Source organism: Suncus etruscus, chromosome 7 (assembly GCF_024139225.1).
Source record: "Suncus etruscus isolate mSunEtr1 chromosome 7, mSunEtr1.pri.cur, whole genome shotgun sequence".
NCBI classification, from domain to species: domain Eukaryota; kingdom Metazoa; phylum Chordata; class Mammalia; order Eulipotyphla; family Soricidae; genus Suncus; species Suncus etruscus.
The window spans coordinates 94,738,673-94,754,461 of record NC_064854.1 but is presented as its reverse complement, the minus strand read 5'-3'; the positions used below and the strand labels follow the sequence as shown (position 1 = coordinate 94,754,461).

General features: G+C 43.9%; 1 protein-coding gene across 1 annotated transcript in view; it reads left to right on the top strand.

Annotated features, from left to right (window-relative positions):
• PIGL (phosphatidylinositol glycan anchor biosynthesis class L) overlaps positions 1–15,727 on the top strand; it is a 61,599-nt gene extending 45,872 nt beyond the window's left edge. The window contains exons 3-7 of the mRNA XM_049776951.1: positions 428–518; positions 6,836–6,903; positions 8,021–8,052; positions 11,563–11,696; positions 15,398–15,727. Coding sequence (XP_049632908.1) covers positions 428–518; positions 6,836–6,903; positions 8,021–8,052; positions 11,563–11,696; positions 15,398–15,496 — 424 coding nt within the window. The 3' untranslated portion in view covers positions 15,497–15,727. The remainder of the gene's footprint in view (positions 1–427; positions 519–6,835; positions 6,904–8,020; positions 8,053–11,562; positions 11,697–15,397) is intronic.
• Positions 15,728–15,789: the final 62 nt, after the last annotated feature.

Genomic DNA, 15,789 nt, shown 5'->3' with positions numbered 1-15,789 from the left:
GAGCAATTTCTGAGCCTGGAGCCAGAAATAACCCCTGAGCACTGCCAGGTGTGACCCAAAAACCACAAAAAAAAAAAAAAAAAAAAGACTGATGGCAGAAAGATTCCTTACCCATATAAAGCTACATACCATTATGTCACATCTTATTTATGTATACATTTGTAGTTGACACATATATCTCCACAGCTTATCAGCAGAACCCTTTCTCATTGGTATCTATTCCTTCCCTTGGCAATGAGCACAAAGCTCCAAAACTATCTAGGATTGTGCCTTATTTCTAGTTGTGTCATGCTTACTCTGACAGAAATCTGCCTTCCGAAATCTGACACTTCCTCTCACAATCCTGATACCTACCTACCTACCTACCATAGCTTAGAGAAGAAGATCCTGCTGATTCAAAATGGTGCTCTATTCTGCTTGCTTCCAGGGACTTCCCAGATGACCCAGGGGTACAGTGGGACACAGAGCATGTGGCCAGTGTCCTCCTCCAGCATATCCAAGTGAATGGCATCGATCTGGTAAGGGAACCCCTTCAGTGCAAATGTTCTGCTCACGTTTCCATTTGTATCTCTGTGGCCATGCTATAAAGAGGCCCCAGGTTGGGGAGCTAACTCAAAGGCCTGTAGCACATGTCTCTGTGTGCTTGAGACCTGAATCTAGTTCTACAGACCACAAGGTGCCCCAAACCCTGCTGGAATACTCTGGGAGCCCCAGAAAATTTCCAGGTCAACCTGATACTCCACTACTCCCAGGATTACTAGACCTAAGCACTGAACAATAATTACATAGAGCTGGACTAAGTATTGGCCCCAGAAATGGCCCCCAGACCTCTCTTCACTGCTTAGAGACTCCATATAAGTAAAAAGAGACCCAAACATTTAGTACTTTACTTTGTACTTACCACATGCAGTCTTTTTGTTTGTTTGTTTATTTGGGGGCCACACCCAGCAATGCTCAAAGCTTATTCCTGGCCCCTGACAGGGTTCACAGTGCTCTTTGAACTCTTGCCCTAGCTCCTGTTTCATACTATTTTTATAGTTTTTGTTTGTGTTTAGTGTGGGGGCCACATCTGGTGGTGCTCAGGGATTACTCCTGGCTATGCACTCAGGATAGGATGCCAGGATTTCCGGCTGATCCAGGTTTGGCTGTGTACAAGGCAAACGCCCTACTTGCTGTGCTATCACTCTGGCCCTTTATAGTTTGGTAAATCAGGATCAGCTTAAAAAACTTTCCAATTTTTGTTAAGCCTTGTCCCTCCTACCTTGCTCGCTCCCCTCCAGCCCCTGACCCCACACCACAGCTATGTGAACAAAGTTCACACCAAACCAGTCGGAGAAACCAAATGTGTAAGTGAGTAGGTAGGTTAGAAACAAAGATATTCTGAACCCAAGTTTCATTTAGAATTTCTTTTAGAATGCTAAATTCTAACTTGTTTCACTGGCCAGTAAGGAAAGTAAAGAAATAAACACTGGGATTCAGGGTTTGGTAATCTCCTTCCCCAGGGACTAGGCATGGCCATTTTGAAGTCAAGACAAGAGAAAAAGTATGACAGAAACAAGTGAAAGTCCTCCCTCCCTATTTCATTCCTTTACCCTCCTTCTCTTCCTCTGGTGAAGGGCCACACCCAACAGGGCTCAGGGGAAACTTGGTGTTCAGAATTTGTTCCTGACAGTCCTCAGAGAACCATGTGGTGCTGGGGACTGAATACAGAACTTCTTCTTGAAAGTCAATGTTATAAGAAGACAATGTTGCTGGGCCCACAGAGATAATGTAGAGTTTAGGGCACTTGCCTTGACTTTGGTTCAATCCCCAGCACCTGAGCATTGCCAGGAGTTATCCCTAAGCACAGAAACAGGAGTCCTGAGTGTAGTTGGGTATGACCCACAAACAAACCAAAGAATACAATGTTGTGATTCTCCATCCACAATCAGATTGCCAACATTCTTCTGCCACTGTCTTTAGGAGCCTTCTCATCTCTTGCTCACCTCCCACTTAGTTCTATAGGCAGACTCTCAGGGCCTGTTATGATGGGTTATTATTTATTTTCTTACTGTGTTTCTTTATAGTCTTCATATGAAGAACATCATTTGGTATTTGTCCTTTCCCTTTGACTCCCTTTGACTTTTGCTTAGCATTCTACCCTCAGTACCCTCTAAGTTGCAGTGAACTGTGGCAATATACCTTTTGTTTAACTGAGGAATTTTCTATTATGTGTATCATATACCACATATACATGTACCACAATATTTTTTCTATTTTTGTTTTTTTGTTTTTGGGTCACGCCCGGCAGCATTCAGGGGTTACTCCTGGCTCTATGCTCAGAAATCGCTCTTGGCAGGCTCGGGGGACCATATGGGATGGCGGGATTCGAACCACCGACCTTCTGCATGCAAGGCAAATGCCTTACCTCCATGCTATCTCTCCAGCCCCTATTTTTTCTATTTTGATTTTGGGGCCATACCCAGTAGTGCTTATGGGTTACTCCTCACCCTGTGCTCAGAAATTACTCCTGGTAGGCTCAAGGAACCATATGGGATGCTGGGGATCAAACCCAGGTCAGCTGCATATATGTAAAATTGCCTCCCGGCTGTGCTATCTCTCCAGCCCCTGATACCACAATTACTTTATCCATTCATTAATTGCTAGGCACTTGGATTGTTTCCAGATGTAGGTTATAGTGACTATTGCAATGATGCAATAGTTGTGGGTTACAAGTATATGAAATCTCTATTCTTTTTTTTTTTTTTCTTTTTTTGGGTGGGTCACACCCAGCAGTGCTCAGGGGTTATTCCTGACTCTACGCTCAGAAATCGCTCCTGGAAGGCTCAGGGGACCATATGGGATGCTGGGATTCGAACCACCATCCTTCTGCATGCAAGGCAAACATCCTACCACCATACTATCTCTCTGGTCCTGAAATCTCTACTCTTTAAGTTTTTGAGAAGTTCATTTACTGTTTTCCATAGAGGCTGAACCAGACAATAATCTCACAGTGAATGAATGAGGCTTCCTATTTTACCACATTCCCACCAGCACTATATTTTTCTACTCTTTGATATATGTGACTCTCACTGGTGTCAGATGATATCTCATTGTTTATATCTTTGTCTGTTTTATTTATTTATTTATTTTTGCTGAAGAAGTATCTGTTTAGCTTCTCTTCTTTTTTTTATTTTTATTTTATTTTATTTTATTTTATTATTTGGCTTTTTGGGTCACAATGTTGGCACTCAGGAGTTAATCCTGGCTCTGCACTCAGAAATTACTCCTGGCAGGCACGGGGATCACATAGGATGCCGGGATTCCATCTGCCGTCATGCTGCCTGCAAGGCAAAAATCCTACCACTGTGCTGTCTCTCCAGCTCCTTCTCTTCCCATTTTTGATGGGTTTTTTTTTTTGGTTGTTCTTTTTTTTTTTTTTTTTTTTTGGTTTTTGGGCCACACCCGGTGTTGCTCAGGGGTTACTCCTGGCTGTCTGCTCAGAAATAGCTCCTGGCAGGCATTGGGGACCATATGGGACACCGGGATTTGAACCAACCACCTTTGGTCCTGGATCGGCTGCTTGCAAGGCAAACACCGCTGCTGTGCTCCAGGCCCGAATTTTTGATGTTTTTGTTTGTTTGTTTGTTTTTGTTGTTACTAAAGTTTCTGAATTGTTTATAAATCTTGGATATTAGGACATTGCCAGATGTGGAGTAAGCAAATATCTCCTCCCACTCAGTAAGAAATCTTTTTTTTTTTAATCATTCTTGCACAGTACAGAACCTTTATAGCTTGATGTAGTCCCATTTGTCTGCTTCTGTTTTCTGAGCCAATAGCATCAACTAATTAAAGACGCCTCTTCAGTTGACACCATGTAGAATATTACCTATGTTTTTTATTCTGTATATTTTATGGATTCAGGTTAAATGTCAAGATCTTTAATCCATTTTTAATTAACATTTGTGTATGTTATAAGTTAGAGATTCTATTTTTTCTTTTCCTATTTTTTTAAATTTATATAAAATCTTTATTTAAGCATCAGGATTACAAGCATGAGTGCTGCAGTTTCTTTAAAAAAAAAATTTTTTTTTTACACATGGCTAGCCAGTTTTTCCAACATTTGTTGAAGAGCTTCTCCTAGCTCCACTTTATACACCCAGCTTCTTTGTCATAGATTAAATTCACAAACTTGAGAGTTTCTCTTTGGGCTCTCAATCTTTTCCATTGGTCTGAGAATCTACCTTTATTCCAGTACCATGCAGTTTTAATTACTATTATAGTAATTGTATTGTAATTTAATGTCAGGGAAGGAAATATCCCCATCTTTGTTTTTTCTCTTGGAATGGCTTTGGATATTTGGAAAGTTTTATCACTCTATACAAATTTGATTACTATTTTTTCTATGTCCCTAAATAATGCAGTAGGGGTATCTGAGGATGTAGTTCAGTGGTAAAGTATAAGAAAACAAAGACTCTTATGGCCCCTGGTCAGACATATGCATGCTCCTGACCCTTTAAGGGTGGAGACGTCTGTTATGAGATGTTCCTTTTCACTATTGCAGGAGGTCAATTGAGACCAGAGAATATAAGTCTGGAGCAGAAGTACCGAGGGCCACCCCTTGCCAGATTGCCCCTGCCTGATGATTGCTGCACGTTTGCCTGAGAAACTGCCTGCGGGACAGTGCTCCTGCTGCTTTTTGCTAATTCTACTATGTCTTCCTATGGTCCTTTCACTGAATGACTTCTTGCTTTAGTTCTAACCTTGGTTCTATCACTGTCACTCTCGTCTCACCCCTGCTTTGCCTCTCCCTGAATTAAATCCTGTTTCTAACACTCTCTCATTGGGGGTTTTGATTGGCCCTGACAATACCTTATGTATGGAGGGCCCTGGGTTCAATCCTAAGCAACACACACACACACCTCACAAATAATGCCAATGGGAATTATAATGTATAATACTTTAATTAGGATAGTCATTTTAGTTATGTTAATTCTTTCATAATTCTTTTCAGAGACACAGAGACAATATATGACAAGAACTAATATCCATTTATGATAGTGAAAAAAATAAACAAAATGGGGAAAGAAGGAACTTATTTCGTTATAGTAAAGGTCATATATCACAACTCACAGCTAATATATGTTTTGTTTTAGGGCTTTGAGTAGTGCTTAGGATGTACTCCTGAGTCTGTGCTCAGAGATCACTCCTGGCAGGGATCAGGGGACCATATATCAGGGGATGAAACCGAATTAGCTGCATGCAATGCAAGCACTCTACCCATTGTACTTCCTCCAACCCCTGCAAAGCTAACATGCTTGGAAAAAAAAAAAAAAACCTGAAAGGCTTTCCTCTCCCTTATAACTTGGGATAAGACAAGATTATTCAATATAGTGTTAGAAATCCATGCCACAGGGGCCGGGCGGTGGCGCTGGAGGTAAGGTGCCTGCCTTACCTGCGCTAGCCTAGGAGACGGACTGCGGTTCGATCCCCCGGCGTCCCATATGGTCCCCCAAGCCAGGAGCGACTTCTGAGCGCATAGCCAGGAGTAACCCCTGAGCGTTACCGGGTGTGGCCCAAAAACCAAAAAAAAAAAAAAAAAAAAAAAAAAATCCATGCCACAGAAATTGGCCAAGAGAGATAAATGATTAAAAAAAAAAAAAAAAAAGGCAGGAGCCAGAGCCATAGTATATCAGGTAGAGCATAGAGCCCTGAGAGCAATACCAGGAGTAATACCACTGAGTATGGCATAAAAGGAGAGAAGGAAGGGAGGGAGGGAATGAGGGAGGGAGGGGGAGAGAGAAGGAAGGATGGAAGGAAGGAAGGAAGGAAGGAAGGAAGGAAGGAAGGAAGGAAGGAAGGAAGGAAGGAGGGAGGGAGGGAGGGAGGGAGGGAGGGAGGGAGGGAGGGAGGAAGGAAGGAAGGAAGGAAGGAAGGAAGGAAGGAAGGAAGGAAGGAAGGAAGGAAGGAAGGAAGGAAGGAAGGAAGGAAGGAAAAGCTGAAAAGAAATCTAATGGAATAATAGGATAAGAAGTCAAACTAGGGCCCGGAGAGATAGCACAGTGGTGTTTGCCTTGCAAGCAGCCGATCCAGGACCAAAGGTGGTTGGTTCGAATCCCAGTGTCCCATATGGTCCCCTGTGCCTGCCAGGAGCTATTTCTGAGCAGACAGCCAGGAGTAACCCCTGAGCATCGCCGAGTGTGGCCCAAAAACCAAAAAAAAAAAAAAAAAAGTCAAACTATTCAGATGACATAGTATGATACATAGAAAACTGGAGACTTCATCAAAAATCTAGAAACATTAAGTCTATACAGTAATGTCAGGTGACAAAATATACAGAAATCAGTTTTATATGTAAGTAATGTAGAAGAGAAAGAAAAATACTTTTTTTTTTTTTTTTTTTTTTTTGGTTTTTGGGCCACACCCGGCTGTGCTCAGGGGTTACTCCTGGCTGTCTGCTCAGAAATAGCTCCTGGCAGGCACGGGGGACCATATGGGACACTGGGATTCGAACCAACCACCTTTGGTCCATGCTTGCAAGGCAAACGCCTCTGTGCTATCTCTCCGGGCCCAAGAAAAATACTTTTTAACCATTTACAATTGCTCCTCAAATATCAAGTACCTGGAAATCAATTTAACAAAGGTTTAGTGTTAGTAGGTAGGGTGCTTGCCTTGCATGTGGCTGACCTGGTATCACATCTGGTCTCCCAAACACTGCCATGAATAATTCCTGAGCATGACTCAATATGGCTCCAAAACAAAGGAGGTGAAAGACTTACGCAAATAAAACTTTAGCTTCCAATTTAAAAAGTAGGAAAAGACACAAAATTAAATCAAGCCTTGTGTTTTTCTGCAGGTGGTGACTTTTGATGCTGGAGGAGTAAGTGGTCACAGTAATCACATCTCTCTGTATGCGGCTGTGAGGTATAGATCTTACAAATGGTGGTGGAAATGGAAGATGGTTTGTTCCTTTGCTCAGGGTGGATGGTGTCTAAAACATCCTCCATTGCTCCCCACTTCATCCTTCTTCAGGCAGAGAGCACAATCTACTCTAGCAGATGGTAGATGGGGGAAAGATCAAAAGTGAGAAAGAAAACTATCAGGGAAGAATATTTAAAATTATTTAATATGGTTTTGAATTTGTGTCACATCCAAAACTTATTTCTGATGGGCTCTGGGAACTGGTTGGCATACCGAGGATAGAACCCAGGTTCAGCACTTTCGTCAAGCACCCCACTTACTATACAATCACTGTAATCCTAAGAAAAAAATATTTATTTTCATTTTGGGGACACAGCTGGTGGTTCACCAGGGCTTACTTTTGGCTGTGTGCTCAGGGAACATTCTTGGCAACCATATGTGGTGCCAGGATAGGAAATTGATCAGCTACATTCAAGGCAAACACTTTATCCACTGTACTATTTCTCCAACTCAAAGTAATTTTGTTTTGTTTTGGGGCCACACTCAGTGGTCTTCAGAATGTACTCCTCACTCCATCCTCAGGGAACACTCCTCGTGGTACTTGGATGATGACTTGCATATAGTCAAACTTGGTTCAATTATATGCAAAGCAAATGCCATTGTACTATCATCTCAGCCCCCAAACTAATTTATTATTTTGTAACATTCTATTAGCATACTCACATTACAATTTTAAAGATGAAAACTAGTGACTAGTGTCATCATTTTAATCTCTAATGGACAAAGCTTGGAGCAGAGTGCCTCAGAAGCCATTGCTAACTACTGCATGGATACCCCTAGAAAGGGAGTTCACCCTGGTCACTTCACCTGTAGCCACAGTCATAAAGCCCAGAAAGTTATCTGGTGAATTACGCAAACAACTACCTAGAAGAGCCAGGGAGATGGGTCAAAAGGCATATTTTGCATGCAGAAAGCCAGTATCCCTGAGCACTGATGGAAGTGACTCCAGAGCCTAAGCCGGGAGTAGCCAGCCCTGACACTGCCAGGTGTGATCTCTCCCAAAAATATAAAATAAAAGCAAAAAAAAATGATTCTGTCATTTATACTTTCCTTCCTCCAGGTCCTTGCACTCTGAAGGAAAGTTACCTAAAGGTAAGGCCTTATTAAAGTTGCAACTGTAAAGCTTACTTTTTTTTAAGATAATTATTGGAAGCTGGGTCAGCAGCTCAAGTGGTAAACACAGGCCCGGTATGTATGAAGCCCTGAGTCTGATCTGTGGCACCTCATTACAACATCACTACCATCCCTGAACTGCTGACTATAGTCCAGTTGGCCCCTGTTTGTCCCAATAAAAAAGAGAGACACTAAGTAAAGTATCATTCCTAAATCCAAAGGACAGCCTTTGAATCATGAACAGGTGAGAGGGAGAGGAAACATGCCTCTTGATTCTCCATGTGCCTGTCAGTGGAAGTGCCCAGACTGTGCCATGGGGAAGTGCCCTGCCAGCCAATGCAGTCCTGAGCATGAGTAAAGGCAGATGTGCTGGTCAGATTCTCCAGCAGTACAAGATAAATTAGAGGTTCTATCTATGTAATGTATTAATATATGTAATATCAACAACATATAAGATTACTTTCGTCTCTGATTGACTTGTGCATTGATGGAAGCTGAGAAACCCAATGCTTTGCTGACCCAGGAAAGCTGAAGATGTAACTTGATCTGATTCCAAACCATAGAGGCAGGAAGTCTATAGCATAATACCCCGTCCTCCCAATCCAAGTTTTGATCTTCATCAAAATAAGATACACTTAACATCTCAGCACTGTTGGGTGTGGTCAAAAACAGAAAAAGAAAGGAAAATTAGGGCCAGAGAGATAGCATGGATGCAAGGCATTTGCCTTGCATGTAGAAGGTCATTGGTTTGAATCCCGACATCCCATATGGTCCCCCAAGCCTGCCAGGAGCGATTTCTGAGCCTGGAGCCAGGAGAAACCCCTGAGTGCTGCTGGGTGTGCCCCAAAAACCAAAAAAAGAAAGAAAGAAAAAAACTCAGCCAAAGAGCAAAGGATGGGACTCAGAAATAGAGCATCTCCCTCTCGTGTATGAAGCACCTGGGTTTGTTCCCTGACATTGAGAGTGAAGACAGACAAGAAGCCACGTCTCCCTTCCTCTGCTTCTCTTTCATTTAAGACCCCAGCAGACTGGTGCCCAACCACTTTAAGGAGAACAGTCTGCTTCTCTGAACCTACCATCAAATGATAATCTATACCAGAAGCTCCCTTACAGACATACCTAGAAACATTGTTCAAAAGATAGGTATTTCAGGCCGGAGAGATAGCATGGAGGTAGGGCGTTTGCCTTGGATGCAGAAGGTTGGTGGTTCAAATCCTGGCCTCCTATCTGGTCCCCCAAATGTGCCAGGAACGATTTCTAAGTGTAGAGCCAGGAGTAACCCTTGAGCGCTGCCCGGTGTGACCCAAAAAAAAAAAAGATAGGTCTTTCAGGGCCAGAGAGATAGCATGGAGGTAAGGCGTTTGCCTTACATGCAGAAGGTCGGTGGATCGAATCCCGGCATCCCATAAGGTCCCCTGAGCCTGCCAGGAGCGACTTCTGAGTATAGAGCCAGGAGTAACCCCTGAGTACTGCTGGGTGTGACCCAAAAACCAAGAACAAAAAAAGATAGGTCTTTCATGGGACCAGAGCAATAGTGCATCCACTTGTCTTACAGGTGCCCAACCCAGTTTCTATCCCCAGTACCCAGTTTCCTGAGCATTGCCAGGAGTGATTCCTGAATCACTAAACACTAAAACAAAAAAGGTATCCCTTTTTTTTTTTTCTGTATAATTTTCTGCATTTCTTTCATTTAGTCCATTCAACTCATTCCATTCCCCCCAATTAAGTAGTCACCTATGCATGGCTTATGAATGCCTGTATGGCTAATCACTTAAATTAGAATTTTCCTCTTGGGGCTGGAGTGATAGCACAGCAGGCAGGGCATTTGCCTTACATGCAGCCGACCCAAGTTCGATTCTTGGCATCCCATATGGTGCCCCGAACCTGCTAGGAGCAATTTCTGAGTGCAGAGCCAGGAGTAATCCCTGAGTACCACCACTAGGTGTGGCACCAAAAATAAAAAAAGGAATTTTCCTCTTTCTGACTCAGTACTGTATATGATCTACACTAAACCATTTACTAAGGACACACATGTGGAACTTCTCTAGCCAGTAGAGATAATATCCAGCCTTCACAGGAGTGGCATGATGATTGTACAAATGTAAAATAAGTAGTGTATACACTTTCTGTGTGTACTTACTGAGCCACGGCCTTGGAACAAGATTGTTGTTCATTTAGTTATTAGGTCTCTCTTTGAGAGACATCCCACTCTCCCAAAACCATTATTTTATTTAGTTCTCTCTTTTTAAATTTTTTTTTTTGTTTTTTGTGGTTTTTGGGCCACACCCGGCAGTGCTCAGGGGTTACTCCTGGCAGTCTGCTCAGAAATAGCTCCTGGCAGGCACGGGGGACCATATGGGACACCGGGATTCCAACCAACCACCTTTGGTCCTGGATCAGCTGCTTGCAAGGCAAATGCCGCTGTGCTATCTCTCCGGACCCTCTTTTTAAATTTTTTTATTTTAATTTTTGGTTTTTGGTCACAACCAGCGGCAATCAGGTTACTCCTGACTGCGCTCAGAAATCGCTCCTGGGGCCGGGCGGTGGCGCTGGAGGTAAGGTGCCTGCCTTACCTGCGCTAGCCTAGGAGACGGACCGCGGTTCGATCCCCCGGCGTCCCATATGGTCCCCCAAGCCAGGAGCGACTTCTGAGCGCATAGCCAGGAGTAACCCCTGAGCGTTACCGGGTGTGGCCCAAAAACCAAAAAAAAAAAAAAAAGAAATCGCTCCTGGGAGCCGGAGAGATAGCATAGCGGCATTTGCCTTGCAAGCAGCTGATCCAGGACCTAAGGTGGTTGGTTCGAATCCTGGCGTTCCATAGGGTCCCCCATGCCTGCCAGGAGCTATTTCTGAGCAGATAGCCAGGAGTAACCCCTGAGCGCCTCCAGAGTGTGGCCCAAAAAAACAAAACAAAAAAAAAAAGAAATCACTCCTGGCTCGGGGGATCATATGGGATGCCAGGGATTGAACCCATGTCCATCCTAGGTCAGCCACATGCAAGGCAAGTGCCCTACCACTGTGCTACCACTCAGACCCCTCCTCTCTCCTCTCTCTCTGTAATGTCAGAGATCAAACTCAGGGAAAGTACTGTATCTGAGATACATCCCTGGCCTCCCTTACAGTTATGAACTGAGACTTAAAAAGATTAGCAGCTTCCACAAGTCTTAGCTCTTCAGTGGCACAGCAGGAACCAGGTACTAAACCTCCAAATTCAACAGTTTGAGTTTCTGTTCCTTCCCCCTGGCCTTGAGATAGCTAGAACCCAATCTCCACCAACCCACTTCCTTTGCTAGCAGGAAGAGAGCAGGCAGACAATTTTCCAGCCTGTGAAAAAATAGGCAAAGAACGGTTTGGCGCTAGAGTCACTTTCTAGCAGCTCTATGGTAGCTTTCTTGTCCACTATATGTGTGCCCCAACAGAGAGGTAAGATGTTCAGAGAAGAAGTGAGCCTGGAAGTAACTAGATTCCATGCCTTTCCCCTCTGACTAGGGTGTGCTGTACTCACGCTGCAGTCTGTGAATTTGCTGCGCAAGTACATCTCCTTTCTGGATCTGCCTTTTTCTCTGCGCCGTACCCAGGATGTTCTCTTTGTGCTCACCAGCAAGGAAGTGGCGCATGCCAAGGTAAAGAATGTGAATTCCTGAGGGCCTGAGAGATAGCATGGATGTAAGGCATTTGCCTTGCATGCAGAAGGACGGTGGCTCAAATCCCGGCATCCCATATGGTCCCCCGAGCCTGCCAGGGGCGATTTCTGAGCATAGAGCCAGGAGTAACCCCTGAGCGCTGCCGGGTGTGACCCAAAAACCAAGAAAAGAGAATGTTAATTCCTGGATACCTCCATTCTTGATCTAATTCCCAGATCCTCTGGTTTCTCAAAACCTGGCTTCATAGAGAGCTAACCAAGGACCCTCCATAGTTGTTTGGCATCTGATTTAGCACTGTTTTCTAGATCTTGGGACTCAATGAATTTGAGGACTTTCACCTTTTCCCCATTTCTGTTGTTGAGGATGGTGTTACAATGACTGGGGTGTACATGCCTTTAATTACAGTACCAGCTGGCGTCACACATTTGAGATGTGGTGTTCACCAAGGTAACACCCTAGGTGACAGTGCTCAGATGCTTTTCTGGTTGTAATGTTCACTGGAGTCACACACTTGGGTGAGGGTACCCTCAGAACTACTATGTAGCTATTTCTGACTCTGTGCTTCAGTAATCTCTTAATCTGAGCATATGCAACACAAGTGAGAAGCCTGGGCTCAATTCCCACCACTGCATAGTTCCCAGAGTTCCCCACAGGAGAAACCCTCAAACACAGAACTAGGATTAGTACCTGAGCAATGACAGGTATGATCCCCCACAAAATATTTAGCTGTATTTCCTATATTAGAATTCTATTAAATATTTTCCAAGTGTATTCTATATGCTAAGTCAACTTTTTTTTCAACTGAGCCAAATCTCGCCAAAACCATGATTGAAATTTTTTGAGAGCCACACAGGGCACGCACTGACAGAGGCTAGAAGCAGAGTCCTGACTCCTGGAGCGGCCGCCCAACACAAGGAAGAGCCGCATTAAAAAGTGTAAACAGGGCCCGGAGAGATAGCACAGCGGCGTTTGCCTTGCAAGCAGCTGATCCAAGACCAAAGGTGGTTGGTTCGAATCCCGGTGTCCCATACGGTCCCCTGTGCCTGCCAGGAGTTATTTCTGAGCAGACAGCCAGGAGTAACCCCTGAGCACCACTGGGTGTGTCCCAAAAACCAAAAACCAAAAAAAAAAAAAAGTGTAAACAGCCATATGTGGCCTGCAAGACGCAGCTGGCCGACCACTGTGCTAGGTTATAGTTGTTTATCATATAAAATGGTTTTGATATCACAGCTATGTATAGATCTCTAAAGCTGATATAGACCAACTTTAAATCTAAGTTCATAGATTTAGATCAATAGATAGACAGATGATAGAATTCTAACTTTTTTTTTTTTTTTTTTTTTTTTTTTTTGGTTTTTGGGCCACACCCAGTGATGCTCAGGGGTTAGTCCTGGCTCTGCACTCAGAAATTGCTCCTGGCTTGGGGTGACCATATGGGACACTGGGGGAATCAAACCGCAGTCCATCCTAGGCTAGCGCAGGCAAGGCAGACCTTACCCCTTGAGCCACCGCTCCAGCCCGAGAACTCTTAACATTTTTAGGGACCAGAGATATAGCTCATCAGTAGAGCACTTGCTTTGCATGTGTAAGGCTCTGGGTTCCATTTCTGACACCAACACACACACATACACGCATGCTTTTTTTTTTTTTTTTTTTTTTTTTTTAGTTTTTGAGTCACACCCGGTGATGCACAGGGGTTACTCCTGGCTCCTGGCTCTGCACTCAGAAATCACTCCTGGCAGGCTCAGGAGACCATATGGGCTGCTGGCAATCGAACCAGGGACTCTCCAGGGTTGGCTACGTGCAAGGCAAATGCTCTACCACTGTACTATCTCTCCGGCCCCACACGCATGCATTTTTAAAGTTTTGGAATATTAGCTTAAAGAGACAGGTTAGCAGGGATGTAGGTCAGTAAAGCGTACGCCTTGCATGTATGAGGCCCTGGCTTCAATTTCTGGTACTGCAAATAAATAAGTAAACATTTAATTATTGTAGAGAAAAACAGAAATGCCATTTTTTATGTTACATCTAGCCAAATCAATTTTGCATTACCTATCCTGTTTAAAAACTGAACTATAGGAAATGATAGTATAATAGGTTGCACTTGCCTTGCACACAACAATCCGTATTCGATCCCCAGTGTCCTGAGCCCACCAGGAGTGACGCCTGAGTTCAGAGCCAGGACTAAGTTCCACCTGAGTGGTGGTGAGTACCACCACTGAGTACTACCTGAGTATCACTGAGTGTGACACAAAAGCAAACAAACCAAAAAACCTGAACTACAGGGGCCCGAAGATAGATAGTACAGAGTGTTAGTACAGAGTGATAGGACACTTGCCTTCATGCAACTAAACTAAGTTCAATTGCCGGCATCCCAAATAGTCTCCATGTCCTGCCAGAGTGGTTCCTAAGTTTAGAGCCAGGAGTAACTGCTGAGTACCATCACCCAAAAACAAAAAATCTGAACCACACTATGTCTAAATAATAATAATCATTTAAAAAAAAAAAAACAATGATTTCCCTCACTAAGTACCATTCTTTATTCATTTTTGGAGGGGAGGGCACACCAGTGGTGGTCAGAGATTTTAGGCTAATAGATTGCATGGAGTTCCAGGGATAGAACCTAGTTCTGCTGCATGCAAGGTGAATGTCCTACCAGCTGTTCTATCACTCTGGCCCCTGTAGTTCAGTGAATTGTTTGTTTGTTTTTGCGTCAACTATACTATCTCTCTAGCTTCTCATTCCTCTTTATTCTAAGATGTGATTATACTTTCCCAGCTTACTTTATTCAGTAGCGCACCAGCCCTGTACTCCAGCTTTCTTCCCATAAAATATGTGAAACGGGGCAAGAGCAGTGGCACAGAGTGGTAAGGCATCAGCCATGCCTGCACTAGCCTAGGATGAACTGCCATTCGATCCCCCAGCATCCCATATGGTTCCCCAAGCCAGGACTGATTTCTGAGCAAATAGCCAGAAGCAACCCCTGAGCCTCACTGAGTGTGCCAAAAAAAGTGAAACAGGGCCAGAGTGGTGGCACAGCACTAGGGTGTTTGCCTTGCATGCAGCTAACTTAGGACAGACTGCGGTTCTATCCCCTGGTGTCCTATATGGTCCTCAAGCAAGAAGCGATTTCTGAGTGCATAGCCAGGAATGTCACCGGGTGTGGCCCAAAAACTAAATTTAAAAAAAAAGTGTAAAACAGGTGCTGTCCATGTCAGATCCTGGGACAGAGATTAGGAATGCAGGCTCCAGGTCCAAGCCCAGGAATGCAGCACAAGTGGTAGAGCTCTCCTGCAGCTCCACCGCTGCCCAGCTCTATTCCACAGCCAGAACAACAAAGACAAAGGAGAATGGATGTTAAGTGTCAATAGATGGCTATAGGTACTAGATCTCAGCTATTGTGGATAATAAGATCCCTCACCTGTAACAAAAAGAGAACAATAATATAGTGTTCAATTCACAGGGTGACTAAAACTAAGGGGCTGTGTGGAGACTAAGTGCTTAGATACCACCACTATATCCTTTGCTGTTATCACACGGGAATAAATAGGACAGAGAAGAGGTCGAGTACTGATTGGAGGCAGCCTTGGTATAGGAAGAAGGCAGGCAAGGGATGTGTCTGTCACACGGGAACAAGGTGGGACTGAAGATAACAGTAGCAACCTTCTTGATTCTTCTAGAGAGCCATGTTCTGCCACCGCAGCCAGCTTCTCTGGTTTCGCCGCCTCTATATTCTCTTCTCTCGGTACATGAGAATCAACTCTCTGGATTTCCTCTGAAGCCCAAAGTTTCCTGATCCAGGAGAGAAGGAAAGAAAGACCAGGAAGTCCAGGGCCTGGTGTGGAGTCAGTTCATCTCTCTGAGCTGAAGGACAGCCCCCAGCAGGGTTGCTTGAAACTTTGTTCATGTTTGGTGGCCAGACAGGCCACAGTGCTCTCCAGACTCCAACAGCTGCGTTGTCGTCGTCTTCCTTTTTTTTTTTTTTTATTATTGTCATACAATATTTATTTTAATAAAATCAAACAATGGTATACTCAAGTAAATAATTTGTGTTACATTTCTTGGAATGTCA